A 22703-nucleotide genomic window follows, 5' to 3' on the forward strand; every position below is an offset into this window, starting at 1 on the left:
CAAGATCACTGAGTCCAACCTCTGACAGAACACCCCCTTGTCAACCAGACCCACATCCAGTTGTTTCTTAAACACTTCCAGGGATGGTGACTCCACCACTCCCCTGGGCAGCATTTTCTCTGTGAGGTTTGCTCACATAAGTAGTCTGTCCTGTAGCTCTGCTCCCATATCTTGCTTTTGAAGTGATGCCTTGAGAAGGCTGACCTAGAACAGAGGCTGGACAGAGCTAAAGAATAAAGCAGGGATTTATTCCAAGGCCTCCATGGATGCACCTTGGGCAGCACAAGAGCCCAGCCAGGGCTGCACCCAAGATCAACCCAAATGGTCCCAAAATGCACGAGCGCTCCCAGGGTCTCTCCCTTGGATCAGTTCTGCTCCATTTGCACCTTGCAGTTCATTGTCCTGTTCCAGCTTTAGCCCAGGCACTCCCACCCTGCTTGTTTTTCTCTCTGCAGCCCACGCTGTTTGTGCTCCTGGGCTGAGCTTTGGATCATTTGTCCTTGGTGCCCAGCTGGAGCAGGAATTGTTTTGTCTCCCTGCTCTGTGCAGAGAGCTCAGCATCCCCTGATGTGAACCCAGCCCCACACACTAAAGCAGCACAGAACCTGAAAAATATAAAAGTTAAAACCTGAGGCATCAGAAAAGCAGGAACATCTGCTTCCATCTTGGCTTTTCCAGTGCCAAAATGTCATTTCCTTCCCCCAGGGCACTTCACTGCTGGCAGACAGCAACAGGATCCATCAGGGGAAGGAAGGAACAACGTACTTCTTAGTTGTGGACAATGCTGTCTTGGAAGATGGTGGTGTTTATACCTGTGTTGCCAGAAATGCAGGAGGAGAGGTTTTGTGCAAAGCAGAGCTCGTCGTACGTGAAGGTAATGCCACCCTCTCACCTGTGAGGGCAATGCCACCCTCTCAGCTGCAGGAGTTGCCTCCCCAGCCATGGCAGTGTGTAATTTGTTGCAGTCATGTTCTGGTACCTGTATGGAATCTGTTCTGTATTCCTGTGTAACATTTATATATGGCCAGTATGGCAGGATCCAGGATAAAATCCAATCATAAAATCCCAAAATGGTTTGGGTCGGAAGAGACCTTCAAGATCATCTCTTTCCACCCCCTGCCATGGGCAGGGACACCTTCTACTATCCCAGGTTGCTCCAAACCCCATCCAACCTGGCCCTGAACACTTCCAGGGATGGGGCAGCCACTTCTCTGGGTAACCCCAAAGTTCCTTTTGACATGTTCTGTTATCAAACAGAACATTTAATTCCCCTCCACTTAATTCCTCACTTAATTCCCCTTAGAAGTTTAGAAGACCCCTCTGTTGTTCTGATTTTTTAAGATTTTGTTAAGTTTTTTGATGTTTGCATTTTTGTAACACACTTTCTCACGCAATTCTATAAATATCTTACTGTTTTACATTCTTACGTAAAAGAAGAGAAATTTGATAAACTGTTAATTTGTCCATTGGAGAGGTGGCACTGTCACCCTCCAATCCACTGTCACTTTTAGAAAACTATAAATGTTAAAGTCAGAAAAATAAACTTCCCTTTTTTTCTTCACCTTAAAAACAACAGTGTGAATATTGTCATTTCGTGTCCTATGGTGACACCCCTCTAATTTTTCCTGCCTTAAATTGTCCTGTAATAACTTTGCACACTATTAGCAAGGCATTGTTGTCTGAATATTTACCCTTTTGTTTTCCTTCATTTCCAAAGCTAAGAAAGACCAAGAAGGAAAGAAAGTGGCCACCAGGAGAAAGCTCCACTCCCATTATGAGGTCAAGCAGGAGATTGGAAGGTAAATGAATTTTCCAGCTCTACAGCATCACTGCCAGGGAATATCTCATTGCCCATCTGAGCTGCTGAGGCAGAGGTGGGTCCTGAGAAGCTGGAAATAAAGGCAGAAGTGGGATGTCACTCCAAGGTGTGCTGGGGCAGCTCCAACCAGAAAAAAACATCCAAAAGCTCACGGATTAGTGCCTGGATGTGGCTTCTTGGCAACAGGAGCATCCCAAGCCCATCACATCTGGTCTGTCCAAGGGATGCAGGAGCACCAGCACGAGCCTGCATCAACTGCAGCAGCTTTTCCCTTGATGGGAACACATTGCTTCCCTTTGGAGACAGCCAGGAGAGGGCAACAGCACCTCACACACAGCAAAACGAGCTTCTCGTGCTGGAGAACTGAAGCACGGAGCAGCAGGGAGCTGTCAAAGGCCAGGGTGGGGGAAAATCTCTGCCCAGGTCTGATCAGGGCTTGTCCTTTGGTTCCTGCACAGGGGCTGCTTCAGCTTCGTGAAACGGGTGGTGCACAAAGGGAACAGAGTGTCCTGTGCTGCCAAATTCATCCCTCTGCGGAGCAAAACCAAGTCTAGAGCTCATCAGGAGAGGGATATTCTTGCCTCTCTGTCCCACGACAGAATTACCAGGCTCCTGGATGAGTTTGAAACACGAAAAACACTGATTTTGATTCTGGAGTTGTATCCTTTTCTGTGCAGTTGTCTGAAGAGGCTGGGTAGAGCTCCTCTATGAGATATCTAAGTAATTAATTATTTGTTTTTGTTTTTGTTTTTTCCTGAGAGAAAAGGGCACACACAATTCTTCTCTGCACTGCAGGACAGCACAGCTCTGTGAGAGCTCCACTGCAATCCTCAGCTTCTGCTGGGTGAGGAAAATCAGACTTGTATATACAAGTGTGAATGACTCATTAAACATCAAAATTATTTCCTGAGACATCTGGAAGTTATGAGCTCTGTTTCCAAGAGATCCAATCCATGTGAGCATAAGGTAAATGCAGAACAGAAACCCCAAAATCAACAGGCAGATTTTAGCAGAAGTGACTCCAGGTTTAGACCAGCCCAGTCTTTGCTGCAGCAATGATTTTCATGATGATCCCATAGCCTGGGATCACCTCGTGAATTCTGCTGTTGGCTGGATGGAGGAGGTTCCAGAGTCAAAATAAGCTTTTCTGTGTGGTTCTGTTGTCCCTTAATGCCACTGTCAGATGCTCCAATGAAGAGCTCCTGGACCGTTTATTCAAGAAGAGCGTGGTCACTGAAGCTGAGGTAATTTCTCATGTGAAAGCACAGAATTGATTCTTTCTGCATTTTCCTTTTGGAATATGAGAAATGTCTTTGAACCAGTGATCATCTATCAAAGCAGAATCAGCCTTTACAACTTGCATTGCTGGTTGAGTTTTTTTGGGGAATAACTACAAACAGCCGGGGGGGGTTGACCACCAGGATTGCATTCAACCTAAAAAAAAAGATTATATTTGCTTTCTTGTCATAACTTCTTTGCTATCTGTCATCTGGAGCTCCTATCTCCACTTACTTAGTACCACTTTATCCCCCTGTAACTGCATTCTGTCTACTCCCTTTCTGTCTTTAAAAGGAAAGCTGAAATTATGGTTTCTAAGGGGTTTTTTTTACATCCTTGGTGCTAAAAGTTCAAAATGTTTCATATATCCCATCTAGTAGCTAGGTGTCCAGCATTTATTGGTAAAATGAATTATTTTTATTAGGAATTCTCAGAGGGAAACATCATAGAGTGGTTTGGATTGGGAGGGACCTTTAAAGAGCAAATCTTGGTGAAATCAGGAACTCTCCTATTTAATAACTGTTAATTTATTAATTGTTTGATAATGGACTCAATTCTCAGGTCAAACTGTACATCAAGCAAATTTTGGAAGGAATCAAATATCTTCATGACAACAACATCCTTCATTTGGACATCAAGGTAATGAGCAATGACCAGTCTGGCTTTTCCCAGCCTCGTGCTGGCCAGGGATTGGGTGTTCTCTGAATTATTCCTACAACTGAAAATACTCCCTACTCTCAAGAAAAAAAAAATCCCCCTTTATTTATTTTTCATTCAACAGCCACTGAATATCCTCATGGTTTATCCTGAGAGGGAAGACCTGAAGATCTGTGACTTTGGATTTGCCCAGAGGATCACACCCGTGCAGCCTCAGTACAGCAAATACGGCTCTCCAGAGTTTGTCGCCCCAGAAATTGTTTCCCTGTCACCAGTGTCAAAAGCAACTGATATCTGGTAATCTCTCATTTTCCCAAAAAGCTTTTCCAGGCCCTCAATGAGGGCTGAATTTCCATTAGCTGTTAATTAGTAAATGGAGCAGTGATAATAACACAGGAAACTGAAAGTGAACTCAGACAAGCCAAAAGCCATCAAGGCTCTTTAAAGCTCCTCCTGTCTAATTTTTTTTCAGCCATAATTGAACTCTGACTGCTAATTAATGCAAAGGAGCATCTTGGAGGAGATGATCTCTATTCCAGGCAGCAACCAGAGGGAATGATCCTAAAGGGCTTTCTAGAAAAGGCAAAAAAAGTTTAAAAAAATAATTATTTTGAGTCCTTTCCTCCATCTGTGGTTTAAAAATAAAGGAATTGCTTGAGAGCAATTAAAAAAATATTGAAGGGGAAAAATGAGTGGAAATGGAAAAAATCAATAAATAGCTTTTGGGATTTATTATTATTGAAAGGTGAGGAGAAGGTGATCTTGCTGTTCCAGGGTGTCTAGAGGCAGGAAGAGGGGCTTGAGAAGGATGGAAAAATAGTGACAAAAATGACATTTGTGTTCCCTCTCTCCTCAGGGCTGTTGGAGTCATCACGTATTTAAGGTAAATAAATCTTGGAAACACTCCCTCAATGACCCTTTGTCCATCAGAGCCCTCCAGTTCTTTCAAGTGAGGGATCTGAGTGGAGCATTCAGTCCTTCCATAATAAGGACAATTTATTTTGTGGTTTCCTCCTTTCCTGGTTGCTCCTCATGAACATTGCGGGTCAAAGGCACGAAGCCCCTCAAGTATTTAAAAACCCCACGTAAGCATTTGTGCTTCTGTCATTTGAACAGAAAAACAGAAACCTAAAACCTGTCTCCTTTCATTTTATGGTGCTCAATAAACAAGCCTCACGTGCAAGTCTCCATTTGCTGGGGAGAACGACAGGAAAACTCTCCTAAATATCCAGAACGGGGAAATTTCATGGACCATTCCTGATGTTGTTCACTTGAGTGAAGATGCAAAGGACTTCATGAAAGGGATCCTGCAGCAGCAGCCCAAGTGAGTGCCCTCCTGTGCCTCCCTCTGTGCAGAGCTGTTGGTGTCTCAGCAGGCACACCCCAGCTCATCCTCTGGTTTGAAAAGTAGAAAGCTGAGTGAGATGTGCTGCATTTTCCCCTAATTCTTCCTCATTATTCCCCATTACCCAAGCCACAACTCGGATATTTGCCAAATCGGCCTCTCCCTGGTGTGGTGATGTCTTTGCTCCCTGCCTCCTCCAGGCTGAGGAGTTTCTGGAATGACACAGACGAGTGGGAAGAGCACGGACTGGTACGGAGGGAATTAGATAACATTGGCCACATTCATTAAGCAACTTCAAGTACAAAAGTTGGCTTGAAGGCATATTTACAGGCATGTGATTTTAATTTCATTCCTACTCTTTCTGCCTTTTGCCAAAACTATTTTCACTCTGGCCACCTAAAGAGGCAAAGTCCCTCTCAGAGCTGCTCCGGACACCCTTGGGTCCCTGCAAAGAGCCATGAGCTCTTCCTGAGCATCTGTGGGGAGTGTCAGACTGAGAAAGGAGGATGTTTTCCCCTCAGGGGAAGGAAGCCTTGAGTTGGAAGCTGCTGTGTGTCTTTTTGGCTCCTGTGCTCCAAATCAGCATCCCAAGGACACAGCCCTGAGTGTACATGGGTGTCTGCATGCAGCAGCACCTTCAGGAAGACCAGCGATTGCTGTTGGAGGGGATTTCCTGCTCAAATGTCAATCTGTTCTCTTACCAGGTCCAGGCCGAGTGCTTTGGACTGTCTTTCCCACAAATGGTTCATGGTAAGTTTGTCCTGGTCCTTTATTAGTCAATTTTCCCTAATATCCAATCTAAACCTCCCTGGTGCAACCTGAGGCCATTCCCTCTTGCTCTGTCACATCAGTACAGAAAGGGAACTGGCCTTGCAGACCAAAGTTTATATTCCAAAGCCTTAAATCACTAAGGAAAAGAGTCAAAAATTGCCAAGAGCAAAAAGGATTTAATGACAGGTACTGAACAGGTTTTGATTTAATCATTGAAAAGCTGATTTTGTCTGCAATTTAACTATGAAAGTACTGCAGCATTTGATCTACTGTAACTTTCCTAAATTAAACAATTGTGTAAAGAGAGAATTCTTTAAAAAAAAAAAACCACAAAAACACCTCAAGAAATGAAATCAGGATTTTTTTTAACCAATGGTTTTTCTCTCATTCCACCTGGCAGCACAATGTCCCTCTTGAAGCAGCTCATTTCATTAACACCAAACAGCTCAAATTCATTGTGGCTCGGAGCAAGTGGCAGGTGAGTTGCCCCTAATCTGTGTTGATTCTGTTTAGTTATATCTATTTTAAATTGCTGAATAATTTATTATTATTATAACTGATGATTTAATGTCTGAATCTTTGAAAACTTTCTGGGCTGGGACAACGAGCTCAGCAGAGATCTGAGCATGGCTGGGAGTTGGGAAAAAGCCCAGGAGAGATGGATGTGTCAGGAATTAGTTATCTAGGCTTTTTACTGCCTGGAAACCCATGCAGGTGCCTGTGAGACACAAGGTTGTGCCTAAGTTAGGTGCCCTCAGCTGCCTTTGCAGTTGGAGCTGAATTACAGACAGGTGCCAAGAAAATGCCTCTTTTCCTGAAGTTGTCTCAAATAATTGGATCGATTGCCTTCTGGACATGCCAGTTTCTCTCTGCTGGCTGCAAGGAGAGGCCCAGCTTCAACTGAGATGCCCCACATGGCAGAATTTAGAGCAGAGGAATCCCATCTCCTACACTTGGTAGGTCTTCTGCTGGCCTAAGTCACTGTAGGTTGTATTGAAGTCAAAGGATTTAAAGCCATTTACTCCAATGAGTCTCTCATCTGATGTTTTCCATCAAACACTCTGTTTCGAGTGGCCAGATTGACTTTGGAAATCTCAAACAGAGTCCTGTTTCCTCCCAGTCACCAAAGCAAGTGTGTTCCCTAAAGGTAATTTAATGCCATGTCAAGTGAAGAGGAAGATTTGGAGAGAAAATGAGGCTTGAATTGGTGACACGTGCAGAGGGTGGCAGTGTCTAATCAGACTCATGGGTGTGGTATTTAGGGGTGCAGGAGCTCATTTTGGTGTGTTTGCTCTCCGTACTCCCACCATGTTCCCATCTCCTTGTGCTGTGTCGTGTTTCCTTCTCAGCGCTCCCTGATGTGCTACAAATCCATCCTGGTGATGAGGTCCATCCCAGAAATCCTGGAAAGGACCCATGACAACAGCTCCCTGGCCATCTCCCGACACCTCATTGAGGAAAGCACTTCATCCAGCACCAGCGGCTCCTCTTCAGACAACGAGAACTCCAATTTCCCCCAAAAGAAGCACTTTGGCTCCACCCCAGAACTGCACTTGCCCGTGTTTGATGCCCCGAGCCACCCCGAGCCTCTGAAACGTGCGAGTGAACGGGAGCACTCCAAAAGCTCCATCCCTCCCGTAAAACCCATGAGGAGGAAATATGCTTCGATGAAGGCTGAGGTGGGGGAAATATCACCCACAGAAAGCAAAGAGCTCATGGCAAGTATCTTACAGGAGAAAGAGGAGGGGCTTCCTCCCAGCCTTCGGGGAGAGCCGTCCCAAAAAAGCGATGCTGCTGAGCCTTCATCCCTGAGGGCTTCCAGAGAAAGCACATCACTTGTGCACCAGAAAGAAAAACCAGACACACCTTTACCTGAAAAGGACAGAGGTGAAGAGGCAGGGGACGGGACAGAGAAGCCATCTGCTTTTGTTCCTAGGCAGAGTGTCATTAAAAGCACCTTCTACAGCCAAGCAACAGAGCTGCCTGCGAGGCCGCCCTCGTCACCAGGCAGGGAGTTCAGAAGGCACCTGGACAGAGCCAGGAGGACTTTCCGGAAGGCTGGGTATTCAAAGGTGCCCCTCAGTGGCCTCCGTGAACCCCTCCTTGAGCAGTTTGAACTGGAAGAAGAAGAAGAAGAAGAAGGAGATGATCGCAAAGAAGGTCTGCTGGGCTCCTTGACCAAATCCGCGTCGTTTGACACTGCCAGGAAGCCCCCACACCCTGCCATCGCTGGCGCCAGCCGCAGCCGCTCCCTGGATGACTACAGGCTGAGAGCCTCCAGATCCCTGAGGGAACAAGATATTTTGGAGGAGGACTGTGATGTGTTGTCCCAGGAAAGCTGCCCTGAGGGCAGTGATCACTGCGAGGTTTCTGCAGGGCCTGGCAAAGGATGTTCTGCGGGCACAGCAGAGCAAGGGGACGTCAGGAGAGCCAGCAAGGATTGCTCAGGAGAGAAACCCTCTCCCTCCACACACTGTGAGGGGAATGGGTGCCCACCTGCTCTACTACAGCAGGTAGAGGGACTTCCAGTGTCACCTCACAGGAGTGAGAATAGGAAGCGCTTACTGAAGAAGTCAAAAGCCACTGAGATTGAGGAGGACGTTGAATGTTTGGAAGGCAAAAGCCCCATTCCAACTGCCCAGTGCTCAGATGTAACGGCACCATCAGCTCCAAAACATGAGAGCACAGAGGGTAAATCTGCCTCTGGCCGTGCCTCTGACTCTGCTTTTCAGGAGGGCAAAGAGTCCATTTCAACCCTCACACAGTCAGAGACTGCCTCAAAGTCATCTCCTCCGAGTAAGAGAAGCGTGTGTCTGCCCCAGGAGTCTGCTCCCTCCGACACCCACCCAGATCTAACAGGTGGAAGCTTGCTTGTCAAAAGGACAGCCCCAGCCCCACCTTGGAAAGACAAAAGGCAGAAACATTCAGATGAAAAGACTTCTGCTCATGGCACTGCTGAATCTGAAGTCATGGAGCATGAAAGCTCTGCTGCTCCAACAGCACAAACAGAAACTGCTTCACTGCCAGTATGTAAAGACAAAAGTGAGGAAATTCCCGGGAAAAGTGTTCCAGCAGCTACTGTCATGCTGGGCAAAGAGCCAGGTACCCTCACAGCTGATAAAGGTGTTCCTCAGAAGCTGAAGACCCACAAAGATGTGAGATCTGCTGTCCTGGAAGATGCAGAAGCAGCTGTTACAGGAATCACTCCACCATCAGCCCACGGTGATGAAAGCCAAGCACACAAGAAGGCTCCTGTTCACTTGGACACAGCAACAGCTGTCCTGAAGGGAGAGCAGCTCGCTGCTCCCAAAATCCCACCGCCAGGATCAGTGCCAGCTCTGGTCTCCGATGGAGCACAGCAGGCTCTCAGCAAGGAGAAACTTGCTGCTCTGAGGAGTAAAAGCTCAGCTGCCACAGGGGTTGTTTCCAGTTTGGCCCATGAAGGAGCTGAACCCCAGAAGGCTCCTGAAGGCCATGGCTCAGAGCCTGCTGCTCTGGAGAGCAGACACCCAGCCAGAGCTGCATCCTCCCAAAGCACTGTCCTCCCTCAGGTCTGGGAGGGTGAAAATCAAGAATATCCAGAGGTGTCAGTTCACAGGGAGACGAGATCTGTTGTGACAGCGAGTGGAAGCCGAGCAGCTGGACAAGCTGTGGCTGCTCCTTTCCCCAAGGCTGGACATGGGGTGCTTGAGCAGCACAGGGCTGGGATTTCGGATGGTCTGGAGAGTGGCAGCCCAGGTGCATTAACTGCTTCACAACCAGAAGTTGCTCCAGCTTCAGCCTATGAACTGGAATATGAGGAATATCCAGAGGTTTATGGTGAGGATGGAGGCATTGCCTTAGAAAGTGGAAGATGTGATGGTGGAAAAGCTGCCCCACCACTGCTCCGCAGGGATCATCGTGGTCAGGAGCTGTCGCACCACAGATCTTCTTTTTACAGTGACGAGGAGTCTGCTGTGCTGGAGGGCTTGGTGGATGAGATGGTTTCCCTCTCTGAGGAGATGAATGTTTGGGCAGAGTCAGTTTCTGGAGAAAAGGGAAGCAGGAGGCACGTTTCTCCTCACAGAGAGATGTCCTACAAAGGCAGCCAAGCACACATGGGCACCTCCTTCCCTACTGTCCAACAGGGTGGAAGAGGAGAAGTCGCTGAGCAGGATGACCTTGCAGAGCCCTACCTTGCTGTGAGTGAGGAGCCAGGAGTCCTGGAAGAGCAGGGAGCACAGACAGTTCCTCATGAATGTGAGCACCTGGAGGACTTGGCATTTGAGACCTCCCCTTCCAGCCCAGAGAGCGTTTCCTCCACAGAGAGCTTGGACACTGCAAGAAGACCCATCCACGTGCCAGTGATCAAGGACACTGGCAAACACCCAGAAGTTTCTTTGGTGAAAATCAAAGACCTGTCAGATGAAACACCCAGTCATGGCAGCGGCCCCCAAAAATTTGACATCTCGGAAGTGGAGCCTGCCTATTTGAATTTCTCGGATTTGTACGACATTGTCTATTTCCCATTTGAGTTTCTGAGCTATAAGAAGCCTTCACCCAAACCCGTTCCTAGACGGTTTATGTTTCTTGGTGAAAGGGCAAGGTCCCCTCCTGCAGGACATCTCCATAAAGATAAAAGACTGTGCATCAGGGAGCAGGAAGACAAGAACAGGAAGAACCGTTTGGAAACATCCGAGGATTCAAAGGCAGCTAACTTATTAGCCATGGGGAAAGGGGCAGAGAGCCATAAAGAAATGTACAGCTCCCAAAAGGACTCCAGTGGGAAGCAGAAAAGCTCCTTCCACACCAAGCCTGGACTCTTTAAGCCATATGCAAGGTCTCATTCAGTGGAGCAGTCAGTGGAGCAGAGTCTGAAGAAGAAAGTAAAAGCCTCTGTTGCCCATATTTCAAGAATCCTAAAAGGAAAGACATCTCCTGAACCAGAGGAAGGTAATTAGTTCCCTCTGTTCCTTTACAAATTTGCTGCCATAACTGGTCTCTGCTACAGCCACCCTTTTTCCCCAGCCTGTCTGAAGCTGTGGTCAGACTGGAGTTGTAAATCTGGCTGTGGCAGGTTCTGAACTCAGTAGTCTCCACCATCAGGTCTCTGTTACTGGCTGGCTTTAGTGCAGAGTCAGCTGGGTGAATCCACTGATGGAAGGGGCTCAAATTCCCTGTTTGAGGTTGCACAGAAGCAGATCAGGGCTGGGTGATGCTTTCCTTGCTGCAGTTGTCATCTGACCGTGGCAAATCTCTCAGGTTAAAGTGACTGGGAGAAGCTGAAGTCACCCTGGTGACTGGACATGGGGATCTGTCCTTTATTCTCTGCCATCCTTGGACAGTCCCTGTTCTTCCAGGACACTGTTGTGTTTGCAGCAGCTGTCACAGACTTCCCTGTTAATCAAAGGCTGGTTAATAAGGGAACCTGTGACTATTTATGTGTGAAGGCAGAACTGTCACTGCAAATGGATGCCACGGGGAGAAGGATGGCCTTGAATGACTTCTCATCCTTTCTCACAGCAGAGTTTGGTGAGCTGGGAAGTGAGGCAGCAGAAAAGGAGCTGTTAATAGGGGCTGAAGGATCTCTGAAGAGGAAATCAGCACTCCCTTCATTCAAGCTACCAAGCCTCATCCCAAAGGAGAAAGGTATTGCTGTGGCAGGAGTCTTTGGTTTGTTTTACCCTCAGAGGGTGATTCAGGAAAGAATTGCTCTATCCCTGGCAAGTTTCCCCTTGGCTCCATCAGGAACATTTTCTGAGGTCATGTTACTGTCCCAGCATTCAGCAGAGCCCAGACAAACACTGGGAAGGGCCGCTGTGGGAGGCTGGCAGGCCCTGGCCACTGTGGAGAAAACCCCTGGAGAAACACAGAAGAAAACCTGAGTTCCCCCTTTCCCATGGAGATAGGAGCAGATTTAATGCTCTACGGGGTTTTTTCTTCTTCAATATCCATCTTTCATGTCTCCTTTTCTCTTGTGTTGTTTCAATCATAGAACCATTTAGTTGGCAAAGACCTCTAAGTTTACTGAGTCCGACCATTAACCCAGCACTAAACCATGTCCCCAAGTGTCACACATCTGTTAAATCCCTCCAGGGATGGTGACTCCCTGGGCATCCTCCTCCAGTCCTTGACAACACTTTCCATGAAGATATTTTCCCTAATATCCAAGTTAAACCTCCCTTGGGGGAACTGGAGACCATTTCCTCTTGTCCTATTTGATCCCCTCGTCCTTGAAGTTCCATAATTCAGTTTTGCTCCCACAATTAGGTTTGACCAGAGGAAAACCTTGGCTGTGACAGGGTCTCTCTCTGCTCTGAGCTGTTCTGCTGCTTTAGCTGTACCAGGGCTGGGCAATGCAGATATTCCCCATGGATTTTCCAAGATCCATCTGGATCTGTCACACTACACCCATGGCTGAACAGGGTTCCTTCACCCGTGTGCTCTGTGCCCGGGGGACTCTCCAAATGGGAGTCAAAGAACCAGAAAGCTTCTTGACCCCCTTAAAAATGCTTTCTGATGTCCTGCAGGGATTTGTTTCCCACAAAGCTCTCCAGGCCATGCTGAATCCCCACTTTCCCTCCCCTCTGCAGCCCCATCGTTCGTTGAGGAGCTCACGGACCAGGCTGCGGCCGCCGGACAGTGCGTGACGCTCTCGTGCCGGACCGCAGCTCACTCCTCCCTGCACATCAGCTGGTTCAGAGGTGACACTGCCATCCCTCCAGAGAGTGCCTGACCCTCGGGACAGGCCTGCAGGGAGAGATTTAAACCCCTTGGTATCATTTTTAGGGTACTTATCTCTCCCATCTCCTGCTTTCCAGATGGGATACCTGTCCAGAGCAGCGGCCGGATCCTCATCTCATCCACGCTCAAACACTTCCAGCTGTTAACAATTCTCTCTGTTAGTGCTGAGGATTTTGGTATTTACACCTGTGTGGCCACAAACTCTCTGGGCTCAGCATCCACCTCTTGTGTCATAAGAAAAGCAGGTGAGAGAAGGAAGGAGTAGTTACAGAAATAGGTATTTAAGTAATTTTGTCCCCAAAAATGTAACCTTTCAATACCTTTGAGGTGAGATTCCTGCACATGGGTGCAGAAGATCTCTCCCTTGCTGTGGTCCACAGCCTCTGCAGGATTCATTCCCTCTTCTTCACTCTTTATTTTCTCTCCTGGATAAAAAGCCACTCCAAGACAAAATCTTCGTATTGAGTTTAAATTAGGGATGGCAAAATTGCTGTTCCACCACCTGTGTTTATATATAGATATACATAAAAATCATATACATGTTTTATATATATATAAAAATAATATCTGCAGCTGAGACATGCTGGGTGTAGAGTTGTGTATCACAGCAGTGCTGCTGTTAACACTCATGGGGTTTGTGCCTCCTCTCCACAGAGGTTCCCCCCAGCCCTGCACCCCCTGACATCGTGGAGGTCTACAAGGATGGAGTGCAGGTGGTTTGGAAACCTGTGGAAACCAACACCCCTGTCCACTACACTGTCCAGTGCAGGACTGAAGGTAAAGTGCTGTCCTCGTGCTTTGCAAGGAGATCTTGGTTTGTATGATGTCTTCACCAGCTAGATATTTCACTGTTATTCAGAAACAGCCTGATTTAACTCCCCAGTTTAGAGTTAGGAATGGGATTCATACAGCTATCATTTAACACTCTAAAAGTTGGGAGTTGGGCTGGTTAAATCAACCTGGAATTTGCATATTCATACCAAGGGTTTGCTAAAGTGTGAATCAAACAAGGCTGCATGGAAGCTACAACCAAAGAGGGAGCAGCTACAGGAGAAAATGCCTGGTCTGATATAATCTGATGTAATCTGATATAAACTCTGAGTAATCTGATATAAACTCTGAGCAATCTGACAAAATTAGACAGTAATGAAACAACATCATCCCAGGCTCAGGCTTTCTGTACAGTCTTAGAAAAAAGATGATTTATCAAACAGGCAATTTATCCTCAGCTGAACAGCTGTGTTTTCTTTTCCTATTGACTGTGGAGGAAGCTTAGGGCAAAGAGCCAGGACAAGATAACCAAAGTTTGACAAAACTGCATCACCCCTTTGATACTTTCTTTTGAGGCTTGGTCCAGAGGCTGATGAAAGTTAGTGGACATTTAATCATGGAATGGTTTGGGTTGGAAGGCACCTTAAAAAGGATCTAATTCTAGCCCTCCTGCCATGGCAGGGACACCTTCCACTGTCCCAGGGTGCTCCAAGCCCTGTCCAACCTGGCTTTGGGCACTGCCAGGGATCCAGGGGCAGCCACAGCTTCTCTGGGCACCCTGTGCCAGGACTTCAACACTTTCTGAATAATAAATTCTCCCTGACATCTCATCTAAATCTCCCACTGTTTAAAGCCCTTCCCACTCATCCTGTCACTATCTGCCCTTGTCAAAAGTGGATTTTTTCCTGTTTAGTTACAAAAGCTTTGTATCAAATCCCCAAGGCTGTTCTGCCTCTCTCGGGATGGATTTGCTGTTGTTATTATGAGTGGGATGTCTGATAGCAATTCCTGCTGCAGCCGCACAAACACAGCCTGGATTCAGCAGCTCCGTGTTCCTTCATTTAATTCTCCAAACAAACAAAAACACAAACCCTCCCTTCTGGATGAGCTTGGGCAGCAGATTTCTGCCCTTTCCCTCTGGAGCTGGTGTGAGTCACATTCCCTCCAACACCACTTTTCTTTGTCATTACTCATTTTGACACAACTGTAGGAGAGATTTTGGGGAGGATACAAACACAAGTTCTTCCAATTAGGAAGATAAATGGGGAACAGCATCTACAATTTTCCACTGTGTTCTGTGTATTTGGCAGGAACTTCCAAAATCCTGCTCTCCTGAACACAGGAAGATTAAGATAATCAGGAATAAATGCCTTGTTTTATCCATTATTTGAAAACTGACTTTTCTGTGCTGCTTCTGCACATATTTTTCTCTATTTCTAAGCTGTATCTGCTCCTTCTTGCACAAACAGCCCCCAATTCAACCATCACCCTGTAAAATCATTGATACCTTGGGTTTGGGTGGGGAATTGCTGCTTATCCAATGGTTTGAGGCTCTTTGCCAGATTTTATTTGAATGGAAGGATGGGATTAATCTCAGGCAGTTGCAGGGAGTTGGGTTCAGCCTTGAGCACAGCAAAACAGGGGGCACAGCATCGTGTGGGAGGAATGCTGATTAAATGTTTGCTGAGCATTTTCTGCTTCCTAACTTAGTCCCGTGAATAATGAGCCCAGAATGTACCTACAATTCCAGTTCCATGAGAAATCATCTGAGTTTCATAAAAGCTGAGTAAAACCCTCATGTTTCAAACACTAGGTTTGCTGGGATGGTGTTAGTGGATGGCTCTGTCCAGGAATCCTGCACCTCATGGTCTCAACTGGATTCAAGACAGGGCCAACAGTAAAAAAAAATTATTTATCTTTTATTTGGAGTTCTCGATGTATATTTCCAGTAGAGTTTGGTGGCATGAATTAAATAAAGAGAAAAAAATACAGGAAAATTTCACCACTCCTCTGGAACAATATTGGCACAATTTGGAATTATCATATATGAACCAGCTGATTTTAGAGAAGAATGACACAGGTAGAGCCCCAGAGTTGGCCATGGTGAGTTGGTTTCTCCACATTCCCAGCACGTAAATAAAATTGGTGGGGAAAAAAAGAAAAAGAAAAAAAAAACAACCAAGCAAAAACAAACAAACAAAAAAAACAAAAAAAAAAAACAAAAAACCAAACCAAACCAAAACAAAACAAAAAAAAACAAAACAAAAAAACACCAAAATAAAACACCAAATCTCAAAAAACTTCCAAGCCATTGTGACCACCTTAAAATGAGTCCTGATTTTTTTTCTCTCTGCCCTTGGTTCAGATGGGGAGTGGACAACTCTTGCTTCTGACATCACTGACTGCTGCTACTATGCCAGAAATCTCCCCCAGGGCTTCACCTACCACTTCAGGACAGCCTGCACCAGCAAGGCAGGGATGGGCCCCTACAGCGACCCCTCTGCCAAAGTGACAATCACTGGCAAGGATCAGACGGGTAAGACCAAACACCAAGAAAACTTTGGGATTTTCCTGCATCAAACCCTCTGCATCTTTTTGGTTGTGGACCCAGAAGTCAAGAGCAAGTGAATCAAGGCCAATTCCACTTGGCTCAGGGTTGTTCAGGGCTTTTGCATCTAAAATTAAATTATTTTCTAATTATTTTCTGGTTCTGGACACAGGGGAATAGGTATAAACACATTAAAAACCCCAATAAGATAACAACATTATGTAAATATAAACAATGTGTAACTATAAAATGTGTAACTATAAATAACGTGTAACTATAAAATTTAATATGACAAAATATAAAATTTAATATGACAAAATATAAAATTTAATATAAAAATAATAAATATATTATTTATTAAAATAACATCTATTAAATTTAATAACAAAATAACAACCTGGGAGCTGTAGATTACCTGTTGAAGACACAGTTTTGATTGGAGATTATGAGGAAATAAGTCTTGTTTTAAAATAAATAAAACAACTGTTTTACTGGAGGCATTTATCTACTGCTATAGATCTTGCACTGGTGAAAACTGTTCTTGCTTACATTACAGACTAAATCTGAAATTCAGTAGTTAACTTGTCTATTCTGGAGTTTTCCATTGGGAATTATTGTCCTCCTGTGGTGAATTTTCCAGCTGTATTTTGTCTCTGAAGTATAGAAATCTTGATTTATTATTTTTGCCACCTGTTTGACTACTTTGTGCTGCCCACATGTTTTTAAAATCAAGAGATCCACGGCCCCACAGCAAACGTATCCTCACAGCAAAGGAAATGTCCTTTCTGTAAAGAAACAGAAGGATGCTCTAGCTAGAATTTCCTCCCAATGGAGAGGACTGGTCTGTAAAAATCGGTTCACAGAGATATTTTTAACTCACCCCAAGTCCTCTGCTTTCCTTTTTCTCAGGATTTCTTATCATATCTCAGCTTTCCCAACCAGATACTTTAAAGGGATGCTTTAGTATTGCAGGGAGTTGGACACAACCACACACCAGAACCAGAGCAACAAGTTCCAGCTGCTGCTCTGAAATGTCCAACCACAATTTTTCTAATTGTTTCTAATTTCTAATTAGAGTCTCTAATTTCTTGACAGTTATTATCATATCCTGAGGACTTGCTGTGAGAGAAAATAAGAAACAGTGGCTAAGAGGTTTGATGCCACAGCACACAACATAGAATCCATCTCATTCTGTCTGCAGTGCCATATCAGGGAATTTTGGGGTGGACAGAGCAGAATCTGCTGCATTCCAGTAGCAGTGGGTGCCACAGCTGGAACACAGAGTCACCTGGAGAAGCCTATCTGTTGTTCACAGATAGCAGGGGTGACTCAAAGAGGCTCCAGTTTCCACCCAGAGCTGTTTTCCCATGTAAAGCCTGTCCCTTTCTCCCTGCAGAGCTCCGTGCTGCCACGCAGGAGTTCCCATCAGCTGCCCCTGAAGAAGAGAGTGAAATGATCTCCCCTCCTGAGCCCTTCCCAACCTACCAGACCTACGCCTTCCAAACTGAGATCAAAAGGTAGAGAACCCAGCTGAGTTCTTAATGACCCAGAGGGAAATCCCACATGTGATGGAGCAGCTCTCCTACAAAGAAAGGCTGAAAAAAAATCAAGGTTGTTCAGCCTGGAGAAGAGAAACTTCAGGGTGACCTAACTGCACCTTCCAGAACCTGAAGGGAGCCTACAAGAAAGATGGAGAGGGACTTTCTATAAGGGGATTTAGGGACAGAACAAGGCAATGGCTTCAAAGTGAAAGAGAGTAGGTTTAGATTAGATATTAGGAAAAATTTATTCCCTGTGAGGGTGGGGAGGCCCTGGCACAGGCTCTCCAGAGAAGCTGTGGCTGCCTCATCCCTGGAAGTGCTGAAGGCCAGGTTGTTTTACCACCCTTACTGTAAAAAAAACTTCTTCCTCATATCTGGTCTAAATCAACCCTCTTTTAGTTTAATACCATCCCCCCTTGTCCTGTCACAACAAATGTGCTGGGCAGGGGGGCAGCCACTTGATTTATCATTAAAGGAGCCCAGGGCTAACAAAGTTTCTCGTCCTTGCTGCATCAACCTCTGCAGACACCCCTGCAGTCAGGGTGCTGGGATTCAACTTTCTCTGCCTAGAAGAAAGACAGTGATTTCTGTTGCCAACAGGGGTAGTTCTCTTGCTCTCTCCTCTCTCTCCAGAGGAGTTTAAGCTCTCACTCCTGTAATTTAAAGTGACTGTACAGTTAAAAGACACAGGGGGATGTGCAAACTGCGACAGTAGATGCAATAACTCCCCACCAGGCACAGATGAAAAACGCAGCATGGGATCCTGGAGGTTTTAAAGAACAGGAGAGAAGCTTAACGTGCCTTTGTGTTCCTTTGCACCAGGGGCCGATTCAGCATTGTCCGGCAGTGCCGCGAGAAGGTGAGCGGCAAGACTTTGGCTGCTAAAATCATCCCTTACTGGCAAGAGGACAAGCAGGCCGTGCTGCTGGAGTACCAGGTGCTGAGGAAGCTCCACCACACCAACATAGCCCAGCTGAAGGGTGCCTATGTCAGCCCCCGGCACCTGGTGCTGATCCAGGAGATGTGTGTGGGGCCAGAGCTGCTCCACTCCTTGGCGTTACGGTAAGAACACGAGGGAAGAGTTTTCCAGTCAGGGCTGCTGTTGGGAGGAAGATACCTGTTGGTTTCTCCTGACAAACTGGATCATCCCTCTCCATCTCTTTCACTGTGCTGCCATTGCACACAGGATCTGTAAAGTGTTTGTTTTGCATCTTCTTGTGAGATAAAAAATTACTTGAGTACAGCAGGACAACTCAGGGCCACCCAGCTCAGATGATGAAAGCAGTTTACAGTGGTTGATATGAAACTCTGTTGATACCTTGTGCAGGCTGACCTAGAGCAGAGGCTGGACAGAGTCACAGAATAAAGCAGGGATTTATTAAAAAGATCTCCTCCATGGATGCACCTTGGGCAGCACAAGAGCCCAGCCAGGGCTGCACCCAAGATCAACCCAAATGGTCCCAAAATGCACGAGCGCTCCCGGGGTCTCTCCCTTGGATCAGTTCTGCTCCATTTGCACCTTGCAGTTCATTGTCCCGTTCCAGCTTTAGCCCAGGCACTCCCACCCTGCTTGTTTTTCTCTCTGCAGCCCACGCTGTTTGTGCTCCTGGGCTGAGCTTTGGATCATTTGTCCTTGGTGCCCAGCTGGAGCAGGAATTGTTTTGTCTCCCTGCTCTGTGCAGAGAGCTCAGCATCCCCTGATGTGAACCCAGCCCCACACACTAAAGCAGCACAGAACCTGAAAATATAAAAGCTAAAACCTGAGGCATCACTGTCTCTCATAATGTGATACATGAAGGGTTTCCTTACACCAATACCTGTTAATCCCAACACCATGACATGGAGGTTACTGAGGGTCAGGAAGATTCATTGTTTCTCACAGTGGCACAAAATCGATCTGAAATCCTGTGAGAAAAAAAAGAGAGAATTGTGGGCATCAAATCTGCTTTCTCTCTTTCAGCTCTACAACATCCTGTTGTTGCATCTGTAAACCTGACTCACAGGATGGACCAGCCTCTCCACACAGAGCTGATTTGATAAACTAGAGTTGTTTCTTCTTGACTCTCAAGGGTCTGGTGGGATCAGACACCCAGGGGAGGATGATAGTGGGTGTAGAAAGACATTTCTGGGCATGTAGAGAGGACACTTGTGTTTTCTATCCCCTTTCTCTCACCAGGACATCATACTCAGAGGTGGAGGTCCGAGACTACCTGTGGCAGATCCTCAGTGCCACTGAGTACCTCCATGCACACAACATCCTGCACCTGGACCTCAGGTCTGAGAACATGATCATCACCGAGCCCAACCTGCTGAAACTCCTGGATTTTGGGAACGCACAGTTCTACACACCAGACAGATTTATTACCATGGACAAATGCTCGGACTATGTGGAGACCATGGGTGAGTAGAGCTCAGTCACAGTGACTTGGGGCTTATCTGCAATCTGTGATAAACAGAAGGACACAAACATTGGTCAGGGCAGCAGGTGGTCCCAGCAAGAAAAGCCTCCCAGCCTTCCAGGTGCTGCTCTCCAGTGCCGGAGTGAGTTTGTGGGAGCAGTGGGTGGTGACAGCTGTCCCACTGCAGACCACAGGGGACAGAGCTCACAGCAATGCCACTCTGGCTGGCACCCATGTGTCCATTTAACCAGGGATGAAGCATTGCTGCCATCTGCCCAGAGGTTCTTATGGTTTCACTGCAATCAGCATCCATGGGGAAGCTCCTTCACTAGCTCCCTGTCCTGGGAGCTGCCTCTTCTTCCCTCTTGGGAAGGCAGCAAAGCATAAAAGTATTCATTGCCTTTGTGCTGCTCTCGGTGTGTTGGAGAGGAGCTTGCCTCACACAAGTTTACTTTTCCAGCTCCAGAACTGCTGACAGAGCAAGGAGCCCTTCCCCAGACTGATATTTGGTCCATTGGAATCACAGCCTTCATCATGTGAGTCAGTTGATTGCTCCCTGTGCTGTTACTGGCTTTAAAATCACAGTTTCAGAGAGTTAATCTCAGCTGTGCCCCTCCTTTGGCAATGCCATGGAAAGCTGGGGGATGGAAGGGATGCATGGGCAACCTGTGCCAGGACTTCAATGCCCTCATAGGGAAGAATTTCTTCCCAATATCTAATCTAAAGTTCTTCTCTTTTAATTTAAAACTGTTCAGTCCTTAGTGGAGGGGTTGCCACTACAAGCCCTTATCCAAAGTCCCCCTCCAGCTCTCTTGGAGCCCCTTTGGGCACTGGAATGGGCTCTAGGGTCTCCCTGAAGCCTTCTCCAGGATGAACAATCCCAATTCTCTCAGTTTTTCCCCAAAGGAGAGGTGCTCCATCCCTCTCCTAACCCCAGTGGCTTCCCCTGGACTCACTCCAACACCTCCACATCCTCCTCATGCTTGGAGCCCCAGAGCTGGAGGCAGTTTCATGTTTTCAATTCTCTCCTCCTGGGGCAGGTTGAGTGCCAACTACCCCATCAGCTCAGACGTGCCCTGTGAGTTCCTGAGGACAGCCAGGAAGGGGAAGCTGAAGCTGACGCGGTGCTACGCGGGTCTCTCTGGGGGAGCAGTGTCCTTCCTCCAGAGCACTCTGTGTGCAAACCCTTGGTAAGAGGCTGCCTGTCCTCCCAGCAGCACAGCTGGGGCACATCCTGCGTGTTGCCCCTTCCCTCCATTTGCAAGGAGCCTCCTCATGCAGCATGGATCCCTGACTGACCCCTCACCTTTGTCTGTCCTAGGGGAAGGCCCTCAGCCTCCGAGTGCCTCCAGAGCCCGTGGCTCCAGGAGACAGGTCTGGACAACAGGCAGCAGGCACTGGTCACCTTCCCCACCACCAAACTGAGGAATTTCCTCATGGAACGGGAAAAGAAGAGAGGCCTGCTGTGCTCCAAGTACGGCCTCATGATTGCACAGTGATGTGGATGTGGTGACAGATGGGAATCTCCTCCCTGTGCCCTCCTGCATCGGGTGTTTGGTACCAAACCCTCCTGCCAAGCTGCTCTCTGGAGACCCCACTGTGTTCTGTCCGTGTGTCCTGCCTGCCACGGGCTGTTTCTGTGTATGACTCGTGGGGGGAATGGGGACACTGGACAGTGAAGGCAGCAAACCCAACAGTGACCTTGTAATGTGCAGATTTTGTACCACTAAGAGACTTTGAAGCCAAGCTGCTCTTCCCTGGGGAGCAGGGACACATCTACCTGGACATGTGGCAGCAGTGTCCCAGGCAAAGGCTGAATGTTTTAATTCTTTTTTCATAATCCTGAAATGTCACGTTCCTCTTTGACCTTCACACCCTGCTTTCCTCTGCAAAGGATGGTGTTGGCTGTGTCATTGCTTTGTACTCATAACTTCAGTGTTCCTTGGAGTTTCTCTGCAGTGATTGAAGTATCCCTCAATTTCTCATATCAGCAGCAGTAAGAGGGAGCTTTCTCAGAGCTGTGTCTGGCTGTGTTTAGATGAAGGTGAACAAGAAAACAGTTCCTAACACATTACAGTTCAATAATAAAAGTGAGGCTGTTTATCCAGGGATGCTCTTTCCCAACAAGTTTAACCCATATTGTTCCAAACCTGAAAGATGGAACATCATGACTCCTTCTCTTGCTGAGCATGCAGAGCAGGAATTGTGACTGAGAGCACAGGAGCTTTCCCTGTGCTGTGGAGAGCAGGCACCAACTCAATAGATTGTAAAATTTGGAATGCTGAAGTGTGCTAGAGGAAAGAACTCAATAGATTGTAAAATTTGGAATGCTGAAGTGTGCTAGAGGAGAGAAACCCAAGGGCTTAGGGCCAGACTCCATGCTCAGTTCTCTGGGAGGAGAGGAGAGCTATACAAGACAGACACTGCAATGAGGGCTGCCCCCCCAGAAACCTTTCAAGGTTCTGGATCCCATCCAATCCAACTTCTTTCAAAAATCCAGTCAGGTTTTTGTTGGCACAGGCTGGTTCTTTGCTCTTGCTGGTGCACTTTGGGATGGAAAGGTTAGTGCCAGGGAAAAACCTACCTAAACATAAAAAGCACAATTATAAATTAACTCATTTGGAGCTTTCATGCTCTTCCATATATGACTTTTCTCTTTTGCTTCTCACAATTGCATGCATTTGAGCATGTCTGAGCTCTTTTATAGACTCAACACTGTTTGGTTAAAAATACCATTCTGATGAGCAAATAAAGCCAGATTTTTCTGCTGAATCATTGTTATTACTTTTACATCCCAGTCCCAATCCACATTTGTGCAGCACAAGTCCTTCACCCCTCAACTCTGACCTGG

The 22703-nt window shown here is 46.7% G+C and overlaps 1 protein-coding gene across 1 annotated transcript in view; it reads left to right on the plus strand.

The window, feature by feature from the left end:
* OBSCN (obscurin, cytoskeletal calmodulin and titin-interacting RhoGEF) overlaps positions 1-22624 on the plus strand; it is a 185675-nt gene extending 163051 nt beyond the window's left edge. Inside the window, exons 96-117 of the mRNA XM_038129840.1 lie at positions 706-874; positions 1718-1799; positions 2278-2478; positions 3003-3063; positions 3659-3736; positions 3879-4051; positions 4611-4637; positions 4926-5078; positions 5804-5849; positions 6271-6348; positions 7220-10802; positions 11376-11498; positions 12443-12553; positions 12671-12838; positions 13248-13370; positions 15730-15900; positions 17309-17429; positions 18276-18515; positions 19630-19853; positions 20313-20388; positions 20893-21042; positions 21174-22624. Coding sequence (XP_037985768.1) covers positions 706-874; positions 1718-1799; positions 2278-2478; positions 3003-3063; positions 3659-3736; positions 3879-4051; positions 4611-4637; positions 4926-5078; positions 5804-5849; positions 6271-6348; positions 7220-10802; positions 11376-11498; positions 12443-12553; positions 12671-12838; positions 13248-13370; positions 15730-15900; positions 17309-17429; positions 18276-18515; positions 19630-19853; positions 20313-20388; positions 20893-21042; positions 21174-21351 — 6336 coding nt within the window. The 3' untranslated portion in view covers positions 21352-22624. The remainder of the gene's footprint in view (positions 1-705; positions 875-1717; positions 1800-2277; positions 2479-3002; positions 3064-3658; positions 3737-3878; positions 4052-4610; positions 4638-4925; positions 5079-5803; positions 5850-6270; positions 6349-7219; positions 10803-11375; positions 11499-12442; positions 12554-12670; positions 12839-13247; positions 13371-15729; positions 15901-17308; positions 17430-18275; positions 18516-19629; positions 19854-20312; positions 20389-20892; positions 21043-21173) is intronic.
* Positions 22625-22703: the final 79 nt, after the last annotated feature.

This window comes from Motacilla alba, chromosome 2 (assembly GCF_015832195.1).
Source record: "Motacilla alba alba isolate MOTALB_02 chromosome 2, Motacilla_alba_V1.0_pri, whole genome shotgun sequence".
NCBI classification, from domain to species: Eukaryota; Metazoa; Chordata; class Aves; order Passeriformes; family Motacillidae; genus Motacilla; species Motacilla alba.